We start from the raw sequence: 24389 nt of genomic DNA on the forward strand, positions 1-24389 counted from the left end.
GTGTGACCAGGGGCGTTTTGTAGGTTACGACAAGAACAGCCCGGCGTATTTGGTGCATCATCCAGATACGAACAAAGTACAAAAACACAGTGAAGTTTGTGAGCAGGGCAGCTGTGGAAAAACAGACACAGACAGGTGAGCCAGATCCAAGCGATGGTGATGACAGTGTGAGACCCAGGGCCAGTGATGGGCAGTAGCGTCGCTACTATAACCACATTTTTCAGTAGCTTGACGGTAACTTCGCTATTTACAAAACCAAGTAACTTTTCTGTAGCTAAGCTATTTTATTGATCAAGTAGCGCAGTAGCGTCCTTGAAAGCTATTTTCTCCTGGACATTTCTGATGTTCATACATAACAGCGTCTCCTGCAGCCATCAACACCAAATTAGGAAGACAGCCAGGATAATGTGTCCACGACAACACGCCGCACAAGCGCATGCGGTAGGGTTGCCACACGTTTTCCTGGGATTGCTCTCTTTTTAAATGTCCCGTTTTATTGTTGCAAACTAAGGCACTTCTATCTTTTTTAAGTAGGCCTATTACCTGATGTTCACTTCTAATACAATCTACGTGCTCATGCAATCCTAGGCTACTATTTTTCCTTACAGTATCTTGATCCAGCTGCGCGTATTTGATTGGTTAATGCAGCCATGCGAAACGAAAGTTTACCTTAACCATCACGACCGGCCATGTACGAATTGTAATGATATGCGACCGACTATTATCACGTAGGCCTACACTATTGTCTTCCTTGAAAATAAATGGATTTTATTTACAAGTTCAAAAGGCATTCTTGCATAACTAGAGCTAAAATGTGCCCTGATTTGCATCTGTTTTTGTGTATTAGGCTTATTGTTCAATAAATCAATGTAAACATATTTTAGCCCTTATCTGACTAAAAGTTGTGTTCATCACTACAATTGCATCGACTTGCAGTTTTAATTGAAAGTAGCTGCTATGTATCAAGCTACTTTTGACAAGATTTTGTAACTTAGCTTGCTACATTTTTATGGGTGGTAGCTTCTGTGTAGTGAAGCTGAATTTATTGTAGAGTAGCTGGTAGCTTAGCTCACTACACAAATCAAGTAGCTTGCCCATCACTGCCCAGGGCTAGTGAGATCACACAGGGGAGTACAGAAAATGCTTCAGAGCCAAGTGTACGAAGTAGAAGTGTTCATGGTGATAGTCCAGGTACAGGAACACGGTCTAGTGACCATAATCACACACAGGAGAGTGCCACAAGTGGTGAACCCGAGAGTAGAAGATATCCAGCTAGAGTGAGGAGAACACCGAGTTACTTAGGTGACTTCATTACTAATGACTGTGATCAAGATGGGGTTCATATCACGGTAGACTACTGCTGCAGAGTCGTGTGTGGCATTCCACAGACATTTCGGGGAAGCAATGGGGTCAGCTAACTCAAAACAATGGGTAAAAGCCATGGATGAGGAAATTCAGTCCTTAAACGAGAACAAGACTTTTCCCCCGACAGCACTACCAATAGGCAAGAAGACAGGGGGGTAGGTGGGTTTACGCTATTAAGACTGATGTAGATGGAAAAGACAAATACAAAGCACGGTTTGCCAAGGGTTATAGCCAGAAAATGGTAGTAGACTACACTCTCAAAAATCATGTGTTAAAACAGTAACACATGTTGTGTGTTATCACACTTCTAACACAGTTTGTGTCATTTATGTTGAATTTGTGTAAAATTCTTGGGTATGTTTAGCCAACACAATCATGTGTTAAATTACTGTCCAATCACATCTCTTCCTGACACGACCGTTAGTTCGTTGCCTCTCTAATTTCTATGCTGCAGTACTGGCTGTCCACTGCTTCGCTGCTCTACTTGTTATAAAGAAGCCACATTTTTCAAATGGAAGGTGGATATGTGCATGAGGTAAGTTACTGTCTTGAGATATGTCATATAATTTGCCATTTAAAAAAAATAAACCTTCATGAATGTTATAATAAGCTTGGGCAAATGAAGCCACACGTCAGCGAAGTCTATAGCTGCTAACAAGCTAGCGAACTTTATAACAAGCCCCTTTTGTCAAGGGATACTGAGGTAAAGTCATAATATTGCATATCGATGTTGTTTTGCAAAGAAGGTAAGGTTACTTGCCGTCTTCATGTCACTCCATTAAATAAGATACATCGACAACCTTAATTTCAACATCAGAAACATTAGCATGCTAGTGTTAGCTCCCTGGTGAAGCCATAGCAACGGTAGTCTTTTAGCTAGCTCGATTGCTAATTGCTGCGCTGGAAATGTGACATCTGCTAGCTGACACCCTTCATTTACAGCAACTGTGCTAATCTAAAGCTAAAAACGCTAGCAGCTAACCGTTTTTTCCCCCTAACTCTGGGGGTGACCGAGAGTTTGTTACTGTCATTTCGGTCATTTCTCATTCGTGTCTGTCACGTAATTTAGGACTTGGTAGGCTTTAACTTGGTAGGTTAACCCCTCTCTTTTTTTGTCACACGATGTTAGTCACTAGTCAAAGTGTCCTGAGCAGCGCGACTTAACCATAAGTATAGACCAATAAACAACAAAACTCGAGAGCTCAGTAGCATGGACGTTATGTTTAATTTACTTTCTAAGTACATCTTATCTATCTCAAATTATGCCTACTATGCCTACTGTGAGTAACATACTGTTGAGAGATATGTTCTCCACTCCTAAGAAATTAGTTTAAGTTCCAGAAAAAGGCAATTCACTTTTGTGTTAAACCATTGAAAACTAAATGCTGTGTGTGCATTGATAAATCATGTAACTGGGATGTAATGTAGAAATGTTAATTATTTATATGCTTTGTTACAGCTGTAAATGGAGCCCCCAAAATTGCTTGTCACCATATTCCATTGACACAGACAGCGATGAACACATGGACAAGTTTCAAGTTTTTTTTAAGTTCTGTGGCTCATCAGTATTGGTATGTATGGTTTATTTATTTAGGCCTATACATTATTATGTACATTAGTGTTGAATTTGCATTATCAATAATATGCATGAACTAATTTACTTGCTTTAAAGTGCCATGAGACAATACTACTCTAAACGTATGCACTCAATGTTTCAGGCCGAACAATCGGATGTATCTGTGGCTGCAACGGCAACTCAACTTACGGTATGTACATCAAGGCTTAGATGTCATGTTGCCATTTTAAACAAAGATTTTGAATTAAAAATATAATTAACTAATCCAGAATGGGCATAAATAAAGGATTGATTACCAACATTCATAAACGCTTGAACAACAAATACTTAAAACCACTACAATGAATGAATAGTGAGCATTGATATGTCCTTGTTACCCATATACCCATCCTTATTACCCTGTAAGAACCAGTGTATCCTTTTGAAGGTTGTACAACCAAATGTAGCTGATCCAAGTAGTTAACAGGTAGGTGTTAGACTAACAATGCATCTATATAAAGCATATGTTCAGCAGCATTTCAGCTATATCAAATATGCACAGAAATGTCTTGTCTTTTAAAGTGTTTTTTGTTTTGTGTGCTTGTTTGTTTCCTCTGCAGCAGGGTCCAATTGACATTGAAAAGCTTAAAGCTCTCCTTGAGAGGAAAGGTGCAAGAGTTCTGGCCGATTATGAAGCTTCTGGAATGCTCTCAGAGACGTCAAGAAAGCTCCTTGTTAAAATTGGTGTCAGTGATTTGATTGAGAGAAATGGATTGTAAGTTAATGTACCATTTTTCATTAACATCTCTTTGGTTACTGTTTTGTAGTCTTAATGCCCTGTTACATTATAATTAATACACATAATTGTACTTATTTAAATTATCAGTTATCCAGCAACTGATGACAAAACCAGGTTGGCGAGGTGTGTGGTTACGCTTTTCCCGTCACTGAGAGTCAGGATGGAAGATGAGAATGAAGGCTTTGTAAGTAGCCCTTTCCCTTTCTTTTTCACAGATCTACACATTTTGTTCATGATTTATAAAAACTATTTAAAAACACAATTGTTTTTTTTCCGGTGATCCAGGAGCATAATATATCTATCACACATCAGCGTTTCAATACAATGTCATTAAATCGTGTAGCAGACGGCCTGCATCTAGACTCTTTTTGCACTAATTATGCATTGGCCTGTGGCAACTTAGATTGTATGTGGCCCGCAAACAAAAGTTGCTGTGTAGTATAATAATGTGCATATGAATGCGTAACTATCAATTTGTCTAATTCCTTGTTTTTCTCACCCCACACCCATCCCCCAGATTGGAACCAGTATTTCCAGCCTTCTGGACAACCAAAATCCTCCTGCACGCCAGCCCAACCTTGTGTGTATTGGTCAACCCAACACCACTGCTCAATACATCATCATTGCTGAAAACGACAAAGTTGCCATCCCACTGCAGGATAATGGTTTGACCTACGCCATCGACAAGCTTTTTAAAATGTTTTCGATTTGCAATACGGTATATCCTGCCCAACTCACATCTGTGTTTCACTTCTTTGAGAGTGTTTATGAAGTGCCCCTCTCTAGTGGGAAGAGAGCTAAAGTTGTGGAGCTCATTTCAAAGCTCCAGGCTATGCAGTAACAAATACATATGTGCACATTTGTCCCAAGTGTAGAATTTTTTTTTTTTTAAATGACCTGTCTATTTTGTTTTTGAGGTCATTCATATTTTCCTAGAATATTTCAAATGTTTTTTTTTTTTTCTCTCAGTAACATGCATTTCAGTCCAACGGACAAGAGACTTAAAGTAATTAACATTAAAGATTGTCTGATAACATAAATCCATGATATACTGTAAGATTTGTTGTATATTAAATGTAATGAAATATTTTTAATATCATTAATAAAACAAATTAATATCATACTATGATTTTTTGGTTCACTGACCAGTTTAGAATAAAATGAATAAAAAAATAAATAATAAATAAATGAAACCTTAAATGAAACCTTACTAACACAAACTGTGTCGTCTTTAACACACTAATGTGTTAAATATTTTAACACAGTCACTGTGTAAAATGGTTTAACACATTTATTAACACAACCTGTGTTGTCCTTATATAAACACGCAGATGTGTTAAAGATGTGTCGTTTCCAACACATCTTTTTTGAGAGTGTATGGGGAGACGTTTTCACCCACGGCAGACCTGACGAGTGTTAGAGTAGTGCTACAGAAAGCGGTACAGGAGAATTTATTCCTGCACCAAATGGACGTGAAAACGGCGTACTTGCACGCTCCCATAGACTATGAGATCTACATCAATCCACCAGAGGGTTATCAAGAGAGAAGGGTATAGGAGGATATACTGTAGTGTATAAGCTTTAGAAATCACTTCATGGTCTTAAACAATCTGGACGCAATTGGAATAGGGTTTTGCATGATTGTTTAACTGAGAATGGGTTCACACAAAACCCAGCTAACCACTGTGTTTATGCCCAAGAATCAAATGAAGGGAAGGTGATCATAATCATATGGGTCGATGACTTGATTATTGCGGCAAGCAATGAAGGTTGCACAACCAGAAGCACCTGTTTGACACTGCTTCACACAACTTTTCAATTTCCAATCAGTCTGCAGGCTTGAAAGGTGCCATGTTGTGTGTGTTGTAACTTGTAAGCATGGATGGTCTAAGGCAGATGAGAGTGAGAGTAAGAGGTAGAGGGCTCATATATATCACACTGTATATGTGGTTTCTGTTGGAATATTTCATTTCTTAGCCACAATCTCAAAAAAAGAATGAATACTGCATTCAATAAAATTTGATAAATCATTGTATATGATTCTGGATCTATTTTTTGCAAGAAAGCAAATTGGCACTGATATGTAAGCTGCTGACCAGTAATGCAGCTCTGATTCATATTGAGAGCTGAATTTTGTATTTTCATGCCCCTTATTGTCTAATGACTTATTGGAAGCGCTTATGCACTTGTGTGCAAGTTGTGTTGTTTGAGGGCAAAATTTGCTTTTGGTCCATATTTTAAATGTTTTGGCGGAGTAAGAGCCTTTTGCAGGCAAAATGAGTCATTTTGACCATTGGTGCCACTGTTTAGGCCTTTGCGTTAACAGTTTTGAAAAAAGTTTACAGGACAACCAAGAAGTGGGTGGAAGGGTGACATGGCCTTTTTGGTTGGTTTAAAATCAGACACGCCACTTCCTTGAAACCTTGTTGATTCAAGATGACAGGAATTTGTGCTAAATACCAATCATGATCTGACTTCTGTGAACTGACAGTTTTCTGTTCAGCTGATGTCACCCATGCCAGGAAGAGGAATGGATCTTTGTGCAGTTACATTTTCTGATCACACCGACCTACCGCAATGAAGCCTATTAAGCCTTTTATCACTCAGGCAACACAGACTTCACATACAGTGGCACAATCATTCTCTTGACTTCAGCATAATGTCACATTTTCCCCACAGCATACTGTAGGTCTACCAACCGGTCTACAGTAGAAATGTGTCGTATCAATGTAATGCAGGAATAGAAGTTCTAAGAAATGTTTACCTTACATGTAGGATACTTCAACTTAACTGACCTGAACATCTCTGTCAAACAGAAGCAGCTTTGTCCATGACATTCCTGTATTCCATCACATTCCTGCATTCCATTGTTTTTCAATTGGGAACGCTGATGATGGGCTAGACCCGAAACGTTTGTCCCCCATTTTTTTCTGTCGTTGGTTCATTATATATTTCGGTTTATGTTTTCAATACAAGTTCTTATAATTCAGCTTTTGTGTGTGACTTCTTTTCTTTTTCCGGATATACTACTTTTTGGAGTTACGCAAGCAACACACAAGGCAGGACAATGGCGTGGACGCCACTTTTACTAACTTTACTTGAATTCCATCACCACCATGCAACCTACAGATATTAAATATTAATGATATCAAGTTACTGTTAAAAAAGCTAGTGCAAAAAGAAGACCATACATTGCAATGAACACCTTTACATGCAGCTCAAGGATAATGATGACAATGACATGACAACCAAGAAGAGAATTTACAGGTTTACAGGAAATCGTGCCAAATACCATTCATGGTTTGACTCCTGTGAACTGATCGTTTCTTTTCAGCTGTCACAACCTCACAACTCATGATGGGAAGAGAAATGTGCCCTTCCTTCAGGTAAAACATTTCCTGCACTCACACACCGATGGTGGAGGCTGCCATGCAAGGCGCCAACCTGCTCAATGGGAGCACTAGGGTTAAGTGTCTTGCTCTTGCAATGTTTACATTATTAACGTTTATTTAGCTGATGCTTTCATCTGAAGCAACTTACAGATTAGTATCGAAATTTAGCAAAAATAAGACCATAGTGCAAAAAACTCTGTTACATGCAGCGCAAGGATAATACAATTACAGAAGTTTACGTGACAACCAAGAAATGGATGGAAGGGTGACATGCCCTTTTTGGTTGGTTTAAAGCAGAACTAAGATTTTTTTGCTTAATTTGCCTGGTAACACTTTACTTGAGGGGTTCATTCATAACAGATTCATAACAGCTGTCATGAACTGCATATGAAGCATTCATGACTGATTCATGAAACATGACTCAACATTCATACCAACCTTTTCATGAATGAGGAAAACAAAACGACTAAAACTTGTCAAAGTAAAAGTCCAACAATCTAGTAATCCATATACAGGGTATTATGAATCCTCTCCAGCGTTTGTAAACATCTCATGAATATTTTATGAAGTCTACTTCAAATGTCACTTTACTATACGAGTTGTGAAGTATTCATCATACTGGGAAGTGAACTAGGCTACTGACCATCTGTGGACCTCTGAATGGTTGGACATTCCTGTTTTATATACAGTATCTATATACAGTCATTGGTGTAGACAATTATGCAAGAAAGACAGCAATGCTGCTTTGCGATTGTTGGACTTTTATTTTGACAAGTTTTTGACGCTTTGTCTTCCACATTCATGAAAGGGTTGGTATGAATGTTGAGTCATGTTTCATGAAACAGTCATGAATGCTTCATGTGCAGTTCATGACAGCTGTTATGAATGTGTTATGAATGAACCCATCAAGTAAAGTGTTACCGGAAAGCAGTGATGGGCAAGCTACTTGATTTGTGTAGTGAGCTAAGCTACCAGCTACTCTACAATAAATTCAGCTTCACTACACAGAAGCTACCACCCATAAAAATGTAGCAAGCTAAGTTACAAAATCTTGTCAAAAGTAGCTTGATACATAGCAGCTACTTTCAATTAAAACTGCAAGTCGACGAAATTTTAGTGATCAACACAACTTTCAGTCAGATAAGGGCTAGAATATGTTTAGATTGATTTATTGATTTATTTGCCCAATACACAAAAAACAGATGCAAATCAGAGCACATTTTAGCTCTAGTTATGCAAGAATGCCTTTTGAACTTGTAAATAAAATAAATGTATTTTCAAGGAAGAGAATAGTGTAGGCCTACGTGATAATAGGCGGTCGCATATCATTACAATTCATACATGGCCGGTCGTGATGGTTAAGGTAAACTTTCGTTTCGCATGGCTGCATTAACCAATCAAATACACGCAGCTGGATCAAGATACTGTAAGGAAAAATAGTAGCCTAGGATTGCATGAGCAGAAGGTAGATTGTATTAGAAGTGAACATCAGGTAATAGGCCTACTTAAAAAAGATAGAAGTGCTTTTGCAACAAAAAAAACGGGACATTTAAAAAAGAGAACAATCCCAGGAAAACGTGTGGCAACCCTACCGCATGCGCTTGTACCCAGCGTGTTGTCGTGGAAACATAAACATTCTGGCTGTCTTCCTAATGTGTGGTGTTGATGGCTGCAGGAGACGCTGTTATGTATGAACATCAGAAATATCCCTTGATCAATAAAATAGCTTAGCTACAGAAACGTTACTTGGTTTTGTAAATAGCGACGTTACCGTCATGCTACTGAAAAATGTGGTTATAGTAGCGTCGCTACAAAAGTAGCGACGCTACTGCCCATCACTGCCGGAAAGACTATGAATTAGGCTACTGTATTGTTTGAAATATATTTGAATTTGTCTTAACCCTGTTATCTTTGAGGTCAATTTGATTCATGCTTCATGGCTTCTCCTCATGTGAAGGGTACAACAGAGAAAGCATGACATTTGCACAATAACATGTTTTCAGTGTCCTGTAGGCTACAAATATTTTGTAGCCTACATTGGTGTTCCTTTGGTGTTCCTGTATGAAACATAAGGCAAATGGATATATGACACATTATGGATTATGATTGTACACATCACGACCAAACGTTAGCGATTGGTTATGGCAGATCTGAGTGGCTCTGGACAGATCCAATATTTTTAAACATTAACAGAGTATCCACATTCAAGGAAGTTCAAGCTTGGCAATGGAAAGTGGCCAGACTCTGTACATTATGAATGTATAAGAGTAAGGTAGGACCAGGCTAGGTTGACCCAGCTTACAATGGTAATTCAGCTGTTTTTGATTGTCGTACCACCTGGGTCATATTAGTTGGTGTTGCTGGTCTACATTGCTGGTTAGTACTGGCCATGCCAGCTTACAGTATGTTTGGTCATTTTAATAAACCAGCATGACCATCTTACACCAACAATGTCAAACTTGGCACGCTGGTCACCAGCATGACCATCTACACCAGCTGTATCCCACACGATAGGCTGGTCACACCAACATGGCCATTATAATCATTTTCTGAGGGTTTATTTATCTGGGGTCAAATTGACCCCAATGACATAGAATGTCTAAGATTTGAGGGTAACATAAGGATTAAAACATGTACCCTTACCGCAAAGTGTTACCAAAATGGGAATCATTATACTGTTAGAATACGAAGAAACAGCCTGAAAAAACATTTCACGTTTTATTTAACACATGGATAGGAACACACGTATAGGAGTGTGTACTGTACTATTTCATCTGTGTCTGTGACTGCTAGCATCACTCCAGCACTTCTGCTTCCCTCACATGGGGAAGAGCAAGTGGCCAGAGAAGGTGGTGTGGTGGTTGTAGCTGTCATGCACCAAACAATTAGGCCACAGCTTCACATAGACCACATCTCCCACCTCCAGCAGCAGAGAAGCTCCGTTAGAAGTGTCCACTCTGAGACTTCGTTGATGGCTGTAAGCAATGACAACATGCTCTTCATTTTTATGGAGCGAGAGTCCTGTAGGTATAGATGCATGGCCCAATCCATGTGCATATACAAGAAAGTGATAGACCCCTCTGATTGGAGCTGTGAACACACCTACAGTTGAACACGGAAACATAATTACAGAACACAGTAAAAAAGAAACATGACCATAACAATTGTGAATTTACTTAATTGAGCACACAATCTAGTAAAATGAGACCACCATTTGTAACACAGTACATACAGCCAGAGATAGGCAAAAATATATTTGAAAATAAAATGCCAAATACCTGACCCGATGTATCAAAAAAATAAACTTTAGAATACATTAGCCATGACGTATCAAAATTAAATACTGTGGTTTGTATTTTGAAAAACCTGAGTATGAAATCAATTAGTACACTGGGTGAGCTGATTAAGTAGGCAATATCTGACAGAAATAAAATAACTTATTGGTCTAGTACCTGTGTTTGGATTGTAGCCATCGCCAACATTTGTGAAGATGTGTTTGTAGACCAGGGGAAATGCAACTGAAAAGGGTCCTGTATTTGTACTACCAGACGATTGCAGTGATGCAGAGAAAGACACCCTCCTCTGCTCTCTCTCCTTCTTCAGATCAGCCACCTCACTCACAGTGAGGCTCAGATTCATTGCATGAGCTGAGGACAATACACACACACACACACACACACACACACACACACACACACACACACACACACACACACACACACACACACAAACAGACAGAGGAATTAACAAAATAACTAAACAGTGTAAAAGTTGAACTACATACAATTTCCAAAAACTTGGATTTAGGATTCATTCAACAATTTCTGTACCTGCATTTGCACTCTTTAGTTGTTCCACCAGACTCTCACTGGCTCTCAGTCTGGTCTCCATGGCCTCCATTTGTGTCTTAGTGTATCTGAGCTCCACTCTCTGCTCTGCCACCAGAGCGCTCACCTCTTTCAGCACGGTATAGATCTCAGGCTGGCAGGTTTGTTGGGTGGAGGCTGTGGCTGCAGCTTCAGTTCTGCGCACTGCACCCATAACCTCATTTTCATGTGTCTCAGCCAAACAGCAGCACAGCAGCACCAGCAGAGCTCCACAAGTCTTCATGATGAATCTGATTCTTCTGTCTTTCTTTTGTGGACTGCTTGCTCTCAAACCTACAGTGGCCCGACGACATATTAATGAGTGGCGGCCTTCAGACGTGCAGATATTCAAGCGAGTGTGTGTGGTTGTATGTGCTTGAGCATGCATGTGTGTATGTCAAAGCTCTACAGATGGTACAGAATGCACTTTTCTTTGCCGCACATCGGGAATGCCGCAGGTGCGGGATTTGTAATTAAAACTGCAACCGCAAGGGGGCAACATAAGACCGCCCTAATAACATGCAGGTTCGGCTCATGCCAGAAACACGAAGACACAGCGCTGGTGACAAGCGGAGAAAAGAGACATGAGATCTGCAGATCGCAGAGTTTTCAAATGTATTACCTCACAGCTCTCTGACGCGACGTAACTCAGTCAGTCCAGCAGAGATGCCAGGGCAAAGTTTTGGTCAATGGAGAGGGGGAGAAATGCTTATTCGGCCTGCCTTCTTTCAATGAAACAGCAGTGTCTGCTCAATCACGGATATGCTTCATAAGTCACAAAAACGAACGCAATGTTTAGGACAGTTTGCCATTAGCCGAACGGGGATGCCTTTGTTTGCTAGCCAAAAAGTAGGCTAGTTATTTTTGAACATCTCCATTACGTTAACCATTCTAACCATTTTCTAGGTAGGTCTATTAGTAAGCTATTTCATCTCTGTGAAACGTATGAGTTTTGTTATAGATTTCCGTGAAAACTCATCCAATTCAACTGTACATTTTAGGGATAACGTCTTAGTAATGTGGTTGTGACGATGTGGGTTGTGGCACCCCCACATCGCACCATAGAGCTAAGCTGTGTGACAGTATGGTTCGTTCAGATTTGGGCCAGTGGTTGCAGGTAACTTACTAATTGGTACACCTACGATTAATTGGAGTAACGAGCTGGCTGCAATTAGTGCAGGCTCCAAAGACAGAAAGGGCAGAGAGGGAAGTGAAATGGAGGCATGCATTTATTTTAACCGGGGACGCTGGGTATATGTACCCAGCACTTTTTGTTATCACAGATTTTATCCCGACCACTTTTGACAACTGAAAATAAAATATATTTAACAGAATTCTCTTTAATACATGCCTACGCTTGACACTTTACTTATAACCGTACATGCACGGAGAAGATCGGCCATTTTGTAACATTGTAACAATGGATGGTCAGCTATAGGCGATAGGGCAGTGAGGGTGATTCATTTTTCACCATTGACTACTAGGCCTAGCTCTGCAAAATAAAGTTCTAGCAACTTATATAGATCTAGGTATGCATGTTCATGTTGATTCAGAGATAGGCATACCGTAGGCTACTGTGCGTCAAGCTGACAGCATTTTATCATGTGGTGAATTAATGACTAACGTCAGTTTAACATGTCAGAAGTATTGATTGGCGTTTCAAGTGCAAAGATCTAAGTAGGCCTATAGCATATAAAATGTAGCCTAATGTCCATCTTGTCCATCTCTTTTGTCTTCACCTTGACAACTACAGTATTAGCCTATTCATGGAAATGCGGTCTTGTAACCGCTGAATTAATCTAATGAATTAATCTAAAGGTTGCCTATCGAGTCGTTCAGATAGAACTGGAGGCTATTTCCTTCTGATAGGCCTACTGTAGGCGATTTTCTAAATCCATTTTCATTCATTTCAACAGTGGTTTATTGAAACGTCGTTTGATTAATTTCGCCAGTCATCACCTTCATTTTAATGATTAAAAGAGATTAAAGGAGTCGACCATTGACGGATATGCGGTCTTGTACCCCATCTCTTACATTGATCATTAAATGCAGTTGAAATGCGGGTTGAAACTTTCTGCCACCTGATGGTTGTTTGGGTACATTGCTTTAGCCTTGAAAAAGTTGGCTTGACAGCCTACGGGATCTCTTCGGGATGGCCGCGGCAAAAAGTGCATTCTCAACCCGTACCCACTGTACCTAATTTTTTTATTTTCCAGGGTTTTGGATCTGGGTCAAAGGAACACACAGTTAACAGGCTGGGTGACTAGTAGTAATGTTTACCTGCAGACAGATTTGAAGAAAACTGTGCTACTAACAAAACACTAACTGAAAGAAAAGGTCTAAACTTACACAATGTGCCTTAAATATTCTGCCAGTACGTGTAAGGCCTACAAACCACAGTCAAAGCAGAGGGCTTGAGTTCATCACTCATCTGTGCTGTCTGTGGTTTGTAGGCCTTATGGATACTGGCATATCAGGCAGGTTTGGACCTTTTATTTTAGTGACTGTCTTGTTAGTATCACGGTTCTTCTTAAATCTGTCTGCAAGTAAAACCACTTACAGTAGATAACTGTGTATTTGACCCAAGTCCAAAACTCTGAAAAACAGTTAGTAACAGCTTTGCCTTTGACAGTATAATTTTGCCAAACATATCACTCAAATGCACATAAACAGTGTGTGCTTGGAACAAACAATCGTCTGCCTGGCACACCTAAAATATTTCCCACTAAATAGGCTATAATTTTCACGCTTATGCAGGCAGCTTTTACATTTTTATCATTCTAACCTGCCAAACCAACCATAGCTTATCTTAGAAAGCTATAATGAAATTGTTTCCATGTTTAATTCCAAGCCCCTGTCAAAACATTATGGACTTGCCATCGGAGACCCTGAAATGACTTTTTGCACAGAAAATTAAGAGGAAAGTAAGTACTGGTAACCCCTGTCCCTTACGGATCAGAGTTCTTGATGTCTGTCCAAAGGATATTTTCTCAAGTATTAATAGCTTACTTCTGCCAATCAGTTGCGGTCTTTGATAATCAAAAGTAGTTTATGTTGGAAACCTATTACTCATCTTTGAAACAGACACTGCATTTTTTTTGCACTCTCTCTCTCTCTCTATTTTCAAAAATGGATAAATGGCTAATGTTTGATTTGTGTTATTTCAGCTGACCTTACCTTATTAAAACTGCAGGTGATGCTGTGGTCATCTGTCTTCCTGGAGTAAGCTTCCTCTTGTGCAGTGATACTTTTATGAGCAGAGTCTGGAGGAGGCACTACCTGTTCACCAATCAGCCCTCTCCTCACACTGCCTAGCTGGATCACTTCAGCACAGAACAGGTTATTCTAGTATAGTTTTCCATACTTATGAGTACAGGCTGTCATGACTCTGCACTTATCCACTCATTTAGTCCATATTTAGCCTACATAGGCTACCTTACAAATGAGCAGTCTCTGTTTGGGAACATCTTTAAACCCTTTAAAATACATATTTGTGTCATTCCGTGTCAAATCAGATTTTGCTCAAACCTTGTCTATACCAAGCATATTCAGCCTTTATAATACTTCAGTTTTGCAACCTGAAAATCACATCTCTGGTAAGCAATGTTTGGGCATTAATATAACTAGTGCAGTAGGCTACCCGTACAAACAATGTTTTCCAAGAAACTTGTTGCCCAACGTTACGTTGATGCAGGTACGTAGATCATGTTAAATTGGCGATGATGTAGAATCAGGCCCGTGCAGTTAGTAGAGCTACATTAGATGTTCAGAGATCAGGCAACAGAACCGCTAGGGCGGTAGGCAACCGCGGTTGTTGATGTAGAGTAGCCTAGCCTATGCAATGTTATTGCAGCTAATGGCAATATTAGACACATTACATACCCGTGCGTTTTTGCTGTTGTTGGGAAATGATAAAGCTAACCGCATGATCATGACCATGCCAGTGCTATTAACTCGGAAGTGATGTTTGAATGAATGTTATGCCATCTTGAATTTCCCCTTGGGGATCAATAAAGTATCTATCTATCTATCTATCTATCTATGCCCATAGCCGATGTCCAGATAGAGTCCAGAGCGGCTGTTTTAAATGCAAAGTTGAACAGAATGCTACCGACGTGTGTATGTCGGCATATTGTTGCAAGATCAGCAAACTGATGATCAGGCAACAGAACCGCTAGGGCGGTAGGCAACCGCGGTTGTTGATGTAGAGTAGCCTATGCAACATTACGTTACTTTAACAGCCTGCTTACCAACATGGGTGCATGTGTGTCAGACTCAGCATGTTTATCCAAGATCAACAAACTTGAGACATGTGCAGAAAATGGCTGGAATTATTTCACCGGTAAGCCTTCACATAACCAAAACACTGGAGCTAGAATAGTAGCCTACCTTACCGTGGGTAAGAAACAATGTCTTACAGACATCTCCTTTTAGGTCTGTCAATCAAGCAACCAGCTGGAGTTCTTAGAAAAAAACTAATTTATGCACTTATTACACCCACTGATGCATTTATTGTGGCTTCTTATTGTTGTTAGAAATGCTCTTAAAGACTTAGCCTAAATGTTTTTTTTTCATGTTGTAGTCGCTTTGGTTAAAAAGCGTCAGCCAAATGAAATTTAATGTAAAAGTTTAAAGGTTGTCATTAGAGTCGGATCATGATTGCCATTTGGCATGAATTCCTGTCCTTCCTGTCTCGAGCCATGTCACTCTTCCACCCACTTCTTGGTTGTCATGTAAACTTCTGTGCCAACTGTATTATCCTTGCGCTGCATGTAAAGGAGTTTTTTTGCACTATGGTCTTCGTTTTGCTCTATCTTTTTGAATTTCAGTAGGCCTACTAATCCGTAAGTTGCTTCAGATGAAAGCATCAGCTAAATAAATGTTAATACATGTAATGTAAATATTGCAGTTGAAATACCTCCTGAACCTGTTGAAATGTCCTTGAGCAAGACACTTAACCCTAGTGCTCATATACAGGAGTCATCAACAAAAATGATCTATATGTCTGTCTCAACATCATACAGCTACTCGTAGCATTGGAGTAATTGATGACGAGCTTGAATCTGCATGACTGGCAAATTTGAGGTGACTTAAAGGAACCGGAAATGTATTTCAATTAATCATAAAATGGCCCTGATATGTCACTAGACATTTAGAAATCATGCTAATTTCAAATACTTATATCACTGACAACAGTAGTCCGGCCAAGATATTTTCATTTAAAAGTGAAGTTGCAGCCCTCAACTGATGTTGATGTTGTTAGCTATGTTCTGTTTTGGTTTGATGCGCCGCCCTACACTTATCTACGAATCACGAAGTCAGTAGTATTTCGCCATCCGGGTTGCCAGCTATGCTAGTTACCACCATAGACAGCTGCAGCTACAAACGTGTTGGATAAAAAATGTCTAACGTTAATATGGAACCTAAAAGACCTTGTTATGAATCCGAAATACGTCTAAATAAAACAAGGATTTAGGAGATTGAGACGGCTGAAAACGGAGAAGAATTTGAAGACAGACGTCAGTGTTGTTAATTTGCTCCTGGACAGATTCATCAGTTTGGCTTACTTACTTGTAGGCTACTGTAAATGGACATTTTAAATAGCCTATTCATGACAGTTGAACAAATTATGCAAGTTCGTGCAAAGTATGTTGGCCATATGGAGGAGGTGGGTCATTGAATTGAAAAGGTAGGCTAAGGAATTGTTTGGGAAATAAAAGCAGCTAATAGTCATTGCTAACGTTAGCAATGCATTATCAGAGTTCGTTTCTCTGTTTTTATGCTGAGGAAAACAGCACTTGCCATTGAAAGCTAGCAGCCAGCTGGCAACCGTGACTCAGAGGGGAGGGGGAGGCGATTCACCGCTCTACAGTATTTTGAAAGTAGCCTACTCGTTTTGGCCAAAATCCTACATACGGTTCCTTTATGTACAGTAGTCTAATAGATCATTTGTATTACATTAATTTAATCGTGTAACTCTGTTTAATTGCAGTCGTCCAATGTGTGGCCCTCCACTTACTTTGCCAAAGTAACTGTGGCCCTCAGACTAAAACTGTTGCCCACCCCTGCTCTACATTTAGCCTACCCCAGTGTCCCCATTTAGCCTGTAGTGAGAGTGGTAGTTGTTCACACAGAGTGACCATCCTCCATATCCCTACAGTCAAGGGGCTTTCTGAGTGACCGCCAAAGAACTTGAAGAAGCATTAGGCTACGGTGATATCTGCTGTGCAGACTGTTGACTCAAAAATAAACAGGTCTAAAACGGGTTTTATTTTCAGTGTGTTGAATTTGCCTAGTTTAAACATTTTATTAATATTTGAAATTTACTAGACTTTGTAAATCATCACCTTGCACCAGGATGAAGGAGGGACGGAAGAGCCCAAAAGTCCAGCATACATTATCATTTTCATTTCATTACATTACATTACATTACATTAAATTACATTTGGGTGACGCTTTTTAAGCTAAAGCGACTTATAACATGGTGAACAGTTTAAGACTCATGGTAACCCAAGAGCAAACTGAGAACAGTCAGTGAAGGTGTTTTATTATCTACAGTCTAAATGCAATCAATTCCATTGCTCGATCTGAGCAAAATGCAGTATGAAATTCACAAGATAAGTGGGAGGTTGGTTGGAAGTTAGTGTAATTAACGAGATGGGTAAGTTGAGGGAAAAGGCCACTGCCCATCCCCCCAACAGAGGCATTCCAAACACAAACATGCTCACAAAACAGCCAGTGAGAGCCACTAGCCCCAGAGTCAGCCATTACTGGAGTCTGAAATATAAAACCAACCCTCTAGGATTTAGGGGGTCTGTAAAGGGAAGGTCTACTATGCACACTCAAAACAGTAGCCTACTTTAATTGTAAAGAAAAAGCAAAGAAACAAATATGCAAAAGCTTAATTTGTCTGTGTTGTTTTAACAATGTTCAAAACATTGTTTTAACATTTCTGCTCATTCTCAAGGAGTTTGTCTTAGGCTGAGCCTCAGTCACTACCTATTAAATGTGTGCTCTGGTTTGCTGTAGAATCCAGGAAAGCCACTCTGAAGCATCTGTGTCACAAATGTGTGTCATTTCCAAAAATGAATGTCCATGCATGGCTTTGGAACAAATATGCAATCCTTATCATTTGCATTGTGGTGCTGGTCATCATTGAAAAAGAAAACAACATTATATCAAGGTTAGTGCAGCACTTTTTTTTTTTTACGTTTTAACATAATTAGAATGAAAAATGCACCTCAATTTATAATCCTGTGTAATTGTAATCCCCCTTGTTGGCTTCCTGTCAGGGTTTCAGATAAGCTGACACTCAGACAGATGCTGCAAACCCCGCAGACCATGGCAGAGTTCACAGTGTCTGCTCCTATTGTCCTGGAGGACAATGGCTCCGTCTCTCCCATCACCCAGCAGTATCCTGCAGTACTTTGCAGTCACGTGACCGCCATGGTTACCTGGCGGGCAACAAACGTTGGAAAATGGCGACGAACAGCGGCCAGCAGACATGAATACTAGAATTAATCAACTATTTAGACCATATTATGTCAGAAAATGTCAATATTAGGTATCAAGAAAATATATCTATACTCGGAACTTGTGATCCATACACAGCACCTGCTGATTTATTAATTTATTTGAAGCTGGCAAAGTCTCTACCAAACATTTATTGTGGATGGACGGACGGCGCTACCTATGGACGTTACTGATGATAGACATCGGACTTGCTTTTTACTCTCAGGTACGTTTGGTCGAATTATGTGCTAACTAATGAATTCAACAAGATGTATTTTGGGATCATTTGTCTGATACTCAAGGTTTTACGTGATAATCTCGTTAGCGCCATAGCAGCTAGCTGCTACTGACACTGGTTTTGTGCACCAGCAGGCTAGCCCCGTTTGTTTACATTGAAACAGCTTGCTTCGATTTCTCTTAAATGCACTTAAATTGTGATCAGACTATTGATTTTACATATTGAGACTTTGGGAAACGTACCACTACTGTGTGGACTCGAAATGTAAAGCTTAAATATGCTTTAGATGCGTTAGAATATCACTCGCGATTAGCATGCTAAATGTATTGAAAATGAATGAATGAGCTACCAATCGCCACTGTAATGACCTGACGATCCCTGGTAATACTTTAAAACGTGATCAGACACTCTAGCTCACTTCTTAAAACCATAGAGATGGTGTTACAATAGTATGGAGTTGAAATTCGATGTGTAAATATGCTTTAGAAGTGTAGACATGTCAACCGCAATTTGCATGCTAAAAACAGTGATGAATGGGCTATTTTTGGTTACTACTTTTACGAGGGTTGAGGGTCTCTGAAAATGTATTTAAGCCCTCATCAGATCATCTGGCTAGCATGTTTAGTCCCTGCAGATGTTGTCACTACAGTGTGGAGTCGAAATTCGAGGCCTAAATATGTTTTAGATATGTGAACAGACCACCTGATTTTTAATGTGTGTTAATGCACCACTAATATGTGCAGTGATAGGCCTTTATTTCTACTCTGGACATGTGTTTATTCAAAATAGATTCTGTATGGTGTGATTCAAGTTGTTTATGTCTTTTTCTTGTAGAACACTGCATCTGTGCCTCCCTTTAGGTTTGAGCCCTCATCCTGACAACTGACCATGTGGCCCTCCGTTGCCACAGAACTGGCCCTTGAGTACTGCCAGAAGGGGACTACTGCCTGGAGGATCAAGAGGGATCAAGAGGGCCGACAGAATGCACATGGAGGCAAGGGATACAGTAACACTGACAGGAGGCGACCCCAGAGCTGTTGAGCGTGAGGTGCGCAGGCTGATGGGTCAGGCGTCAATCCAGCTGTGTGAGCAAAAGATAATCATGATTTCACATGCCAAAATGGATGAGTTTTATGTAGATGGATGTCACAACAATAGACATTTGTTAAAATAATTATTCACACTAATTGTACCATGTGCTTGAAAAGATTTCTCTGGAGGTCTGGAGGGAGAGGAGGCCTCGCTGCTGGCTCCAAAGCAGGTGCAGTTTGATACAGATAGGTTAGATGCTGTTCTTCAATTTCTCATTAAATTGGATAAGGTCCTTTACAAAGACCTAACTCATTCATGCACGATTGGTTTGTGTGTGTATTTTGCAGTTTTCCACGGTGGAAGTGAAGAGGACTTGGATGCAGAGAATGCATACTCAGAGCTGAAATTCAAACATCTCCAAGACCTGAAGGAAGTCATCCCAAAGGACTTTCACAGCTTTTACGTCAATTTGCTTCACTAATATAGGATGGCAATGTAACAAAACACACAGAGCCTCACAGATACATGCACACAGACACACAGACCCACCCTGCTCACAAACACGAATACACTTAGTGTAAGGCCTAGTAAAACAAGTCTCAACCATAATCTGTGCTCATACAAGCTGTTGATGTATTTTTAATATCTACTGCTGTTACTATTACTAGGGTTATTATTGCTAGACTTATTATTCATGTGCCTTGACGTTTTAAAATGTATCTAATATAATACTTGAATTGAAATGAATTGAATGTGTTGGATACCACCATTAAATTGTTGTCTTTATTATTGTTTTATTGATTCGAAGTTCAGCTGTCCAGGTCTACTTCTAGACTATGCCTCTATGGTAGGCTACTGCATGTAAAATACCCAGTAGCAAGGGTTTTATTTATGGGAGAAACAAGGGCTGTTTTTTTAGATAATAACGAGTGAAAATGGTGACATATCAGTAGGCCTGTTTTGGTTAAAAATCAAGAGAGAGCTCGTGAGCCAAGGTAAGTTATCATTTCTGCCTATTAGACGACCTATCAGCTCATCTTTTTTATATCACTCATGGCGCTTAAACCTTTAAACTAATGTGTAGAAAGCAATCACAATCGTTAGCTTTGGTTAACTAGTAAAGCCTTGACAAAGGCTCAACGCGACAGCAAACTTTGTTTGCAGATTCATTTCCGTCTCATCGTCTTATCGTGTTATGTTCGTAATGCATCACTCAGCTCAACGTTTCAAATATATTCCGGAAGATGTATGTTACTACAATCTTTAGCTTTGATTAGCTCTTAAAGCTTTGTCTAAAGGCTCAACGCGGCCGCAGACTTCGGTGAACATTGTTAGCAGCAGCCGTCTGTCCGTAGGCCTACCATTGTTTTCAATGACAGTGTAAACTCCTATCTCCCAGCTCCCAAGTAATAAATCTCGTATCTCCGATTAAACGTGATTTTGAGGAAATATTGTGTTAATGTTGGTACACAACAGTAAAGGATAGCAAGGTATAATACCAACTTGAAGCATACATGTTTAATAACTTGTTTAATAGCCTAAGTCGTTTTTTTTTTGTGTTTTTTCCTGAAATGGATTTGGAGATTTCCGCCCGACGGCGACGATATTGTTTAAGCCTCAAAATACCAAATTCCTACAAACTAGTAACTATATCCCTGGTTAAACCAAAGGTTAAACTACTATGTTTCGTTGCTGGTGAATGAAGTTCTTGCCCGCCAGCCGGTCTTTGTGACGTCACGTGCAAAGTATGAATACGTAGGTGTACCCAACGCCACAGAGGCCAGTGTGGAGGTCGCGGGGGGTCGCAAGCACATCCTGCTGCTGGCCACCACCAGGACCGGCTCCTCGTTTGTGGGCGAGCTCTTCAACCAGCAGGGGGCCAACATGTTCTACCTGTTTGAGCCACTGTGGCACGTGGAGCGGAAGCTGACCTCTGACACCGGGGTGGTCAACTCCTCGGCCGCGTCGTGGGCCTACAGGGACGTCCTGCGGCAGCTGTTTGTGTGCGACTTCAGCCTGCTGGAGCGCTTCATCAACCCGCCGCCGCAGGAGCACGTGACGCCGGCCCTGTTCCGGCGCGAGTCCAGCACGGCGCTGTGCGAGGAGGAGGTGTGCTCGCCCGTGGTCAAGGACGTGTTCGAGAGGTACCGCTGCCGGAGCCGCCGGTGCGGGCCCCTGAACCTCAGGCTGGCCTCGCTGGCCTGCCAGGCCAAGCAGCACTTGGCCATTAAGACGGTGCGCATCAGGCAGCTGGAGACCCTGAGGCCTCTGGTCGAGGACCCGCAGCTGGACTTGAAGTTCATCCAGCTGGTTCGCGACCCCAGGGCCATCCTGGCCTCGCGCATGGTGGCCTTCTCCTCCAAGTACCAGAACTGGAAGACCTGGGCGGTGAACGGAGAGGTGCCCATCGAGGACGAGGAGGTGAAACGCCTGCAGGGGAACTGCAACCAGATCAAAATGTCGGCCGAGCTGGGCTTGTCCAGGCCCGAGTGGCTGCAGAGGCGCTACATGCTAGTGCGCTACGAGGACATCGCCCGCTACCCGATGCAGAAAGCAGCGGAAATTTATAAGTTCACCGGAATCCCATTCACAGTGCAGGCCAAAGAGTGGATCCTTAGAAACACACACGCGACAGAGAAGGCCAGCGGGGTGTACTCCACCCAGAAGAACTCCTCCCAGCAGGTGGAGAAGTGGAGGTTCAGCATCCCGTTCAAATTAGCCCAAGTGGTGCAGCAAGTGTGTGGGCCTACCATGCAGTTGTTTGGCTACAAGTTTGTGAATAGTGAGCAGACTCTTGTCAACAGATCAGTCAGCTTGCTTGAAGAAAGGGAATTTAATATAACTCAGTGATCGTTATTTTTCTTTGTGTGTGTGTGCGTGTGTGAGTGTGTGTATTTGTTTATGTGATTGTGCAGATTTTGGATGTAGGTTTGCACATGGACATTGCATTTATCATTTGTTATTTATGGTTCACATTAGAGGAGCAAAATGGATTTTTTTTAATTTTTAAGTATCAAACTTTTCTTAAGAGAGAGATTATTGTGAAGTTGACATATTTATATGTCATTGGGTAGCTATCGGAGAGGCACGTATTGTCGGACGGCACGGGTTGTCGGACACTTCCGTGTATGTGCAACTTAATATTAATTTCTATACAAACTAAGACGGAGGATTCATAAAGAAACGCAAGCACCCACACCATAAGTGTCTCTCAATGACCTATGTACCAAAAAATGACATTTTACTGTGCTGTAAAACACTGTTGTAAGGCTGCATTTACAAAACCGCTTGGAGCTCCGGTGGAATTTTGATTAGCGACGAGCTAACCGTTGATTTACAGCAAAGATTCTAGAGCGGAGCAAGATATTCAGTTAATGTTTAGAATTCCCACGGTAGCCAGCCTCTGTGACGACACCTGAGCTTATCAAAATGGCGCCTATGGAGTCATAGAACGCACTTCAACGTATCGTATTATCCGGTCTGTGATCTATCTTGCTCTGTTGTAGAATCTTTGATGTAAAATGTGAAAAGGCCGACAATATGTACCCCCCCGGCCAGCGCTAAACCCCGAGCATGGTAAACTAAATTGGATATTTCAGGCGATAAAAGCCCCGGGAAGAACCAAGCCAGATAGTGTTCTAATCTACACACCTATGGCTACCGAAATATGTGAGGTTCATTTAGCAAATGTTATTTTAAGGTATTGAAAAACATTGTTGTTTTAGAATTTTCGAACGAAACGGCCGACAATTAGGGGTCTTACGATACAGTATATTTAAATCATTTAAATGACTGGAAACATACTACTGTTACTGTAGATTTATATTAGAACAATAATGAAATTAAATACATGAAAAAATCTTGTCATATGTTTTTCACATTCTGACACCTTTATGGTATTTTTTTAAATAAGGAGAAAAACAACTTTGTTTGTCACTTGTCTTTGCTAAGCTCATGGCATCAGTTGTTGATTGATCTGTGTACAACATTTGACTCACCAGACTGCGTCTCACATTTATGTCACTCTACATCAGGCAGAACTTGATCCAATTACTGTAACTGCATAAACAGATATTTCCAAACAGGTAATACTCAGTCCTATGTTCTATCCTACCCGATGCAAATAAATGATAGCGTCAGATTATCAATGTAGACGTCTGTGTTGTATTTATTGATCGTATTGTTATTTATTCATGGTTTTAGTGAGTGAATGAATAATGAGTGTTTTGTTATTGACTGAGTGATCTGCCCAAGCATCCCAATGCACCGGTACACTATACTTGAGCAAATGGCTTGAACTTCAACTTGAAATTTCAAATGAAACTCGGGCCTATATGGCCCAATATGAAAACAGCCCAAAGAAAATTGTTGTAATTTCTCGAAACTTGTAATCTCAACAAAAGAGAAATTAAACTGCTCCAGCTGATCAGAGAGTCTCAAAATGGTTTTACAGTATTTCAGTGATGAGCAAGTTTGCTACTGCAAGTTCACAGAGCAAAAGGCACTGACAACAGAAACCAGTTCTACTGCTATCTACGTGTATGCTAATCCTTAACATAAATAAATGCAGACATGCTGCATGCCAACGAACCACAATGACATTTAAGATATACAGTAGGGTGTGTTCGAA

General features: G+C 40.5%; 3 protein-coding genes across 4 annotated transcripts; 2 read left to right on the forward strand and 1 right to left on the reverse strand.

Moving 5' to 3' along the window:
• The first annotated feature begins 1857 nt into the window (after window positions 1-1857).
• On the forward strand, window positions 1858-4672 carry LOC134064002 (uncharacterized). 2 transcript variants are annotated; one of them, XM_062519775.1, is made up of 6 exons: window positions 1858-1900; window positions 2825-2936; window positions 3084-3131; window positions 3541-3695; window positions 3807-3903; window positions 4237-4672. In XM_062519775.1, exons 1-6 carry the CDS (start codon window positions 1890-1892, stop codon window positions 4558-4560), a joined length of 747 nt encoding a protein of 248 aa, XP_062375759.1. In that variant the 5' UTR covers window positions 1858-1889; the 3' UTR covers window positions 4561-4672. The 2 variants fall into 2 exon arrangements, with proteins under 2 accessions (XP_062375759.1, XP_062375758.1); XM_062519774.1 differs by lacking the exon at window positions 1858-1900 and having other exon boundaries at window positions 2733-2936.
• A 3629-nt stretch (window positions 4673-8301) lies between these two features.
• Window positions 8302-14239, reverse strand: LOC134063886 (caprin-2-like). The gene is made up of 4 exons (XM_062519633.1): window positions 14155-14239; window positions 10942-11271; window positions 10564-10758; window positions 8302-10213 (listed from the first exon to the last, which is right to left on the reverse strand). Exons 2-4 carry the CDS (start codon window positions 11219-11221, stop codon window positions 9930-9932), a joined length of 759 nt encoding a protein of 252 aa, XP_062375617.1. The 5' UTR covers window positions 11222-11271; window positions 14155-14239; the 3' UTR covers window positions 8302-9929.
• Window positions 14240-16000: 1761 nt separating this feature from the next.
• LOC134064467 (carbohydrate sulfotransferase 3-like) lies at window positions 16001-22769 on the forward strand. The gene is made up of 6 exons (XM_062520391.1): window positions 16001-16062; window positions 18007-18160; window positions 18270-18399; window positions 19638-19812; window positions 19936-20008; window positions 21430-22769. Exons 2-6 carry the CDS (start codon window positions 18063-18065, stop codon window positions 22607-22609), a joined length of 1656 nt encoding a protein of 551 aa, XP_062376375.1. The 5' UTR covers window positions 16001-16062; window positions 18007-18062; the 3' UTR covers window positions 22610-22769.
• Window positions 22770-24389: the final 1620 nt, after the last annotated feature.

Source organism: Sardina pilchardus, chromosome 18 (assembly GCF_963854185.1).
Source record: "Sardina pilchardus chromosome 18, fSarPil1.1, whole genome shotgun sequence".
Lineage (NCBI taxonomy): Eukaryota > Metazoa > Chordata > Actinopteri > Clupeiformes > Clupeidae > Sardina > Sardina pilchardus.

Excerpts from the sequence above, each read along its gene's own strand:
- LOC134064002 (XM_062519774.1), top strand. The coding sequence starts at position 2,796 with ATGTTAATTATTTATATGCTTTGTTACAGCTGTAAATGGAGCCCCCAA. Across the intron at positions 2,937-3,083 it reads TCTGTGGCTCATCAGTATTG|GCCGAACAATCGGATGTATC; the intron begins GTATGTATGGTT and ends TCAATGTTTCAG. Across the intron at positions 3,696-3,806 it reads TTGATTGAGAGAAATGGATT|TTATCCAGCAACTGATGACA; the intron begins GTAAGTTAATGT and ends TTAAATTATCAG.
- LOC134064467 (XM_062520391.1), top strand. The coding sequence starts at position 18,063 with ATGAATGTCCATGCATGGCTTTGGAACAAATATGCAATCCTTATCATT. Across the intron at positions 19,813-19,935 it reads TCAGGCGTCAATCCAGCTGT|ATTTCTCTGGAGGTCTGGAG; the intron begins GTGAGCAAAAGA and ends GTGCTTGAAAAG. Across the intron at positions 20,009-21,429 it reads GTGCAGTTTGATACAGATAG|GTTAAACTACTATGTTTCGT; the intron begins GTTAGATGCTGT and ends GTTAAACCAAAG.
- LOC134063886 (XM_062519633.1), bottom strand. The coding sequence starts at position 11,221 with ATGAAGACTTGTGGAGCTCTGCTGGTGCTGCTGTGCTGCTGTTTGGCT. Across the intron at positions 10,759-10,941 it reads ACTAAAGAGTGCAAATGCAG|CTCATGCAATGAATCTGAGC; the intron begins GTACAGAAATTG and ends TATTGTCCTCAG. Across the intron at positions 10,214-10,563 it reads TGGCTACAATCCAAACACAG|GTGTGTTCACAGCTCCAATC; the intron begins GTACTAGACCAA and ends GTTCAACTGTAG.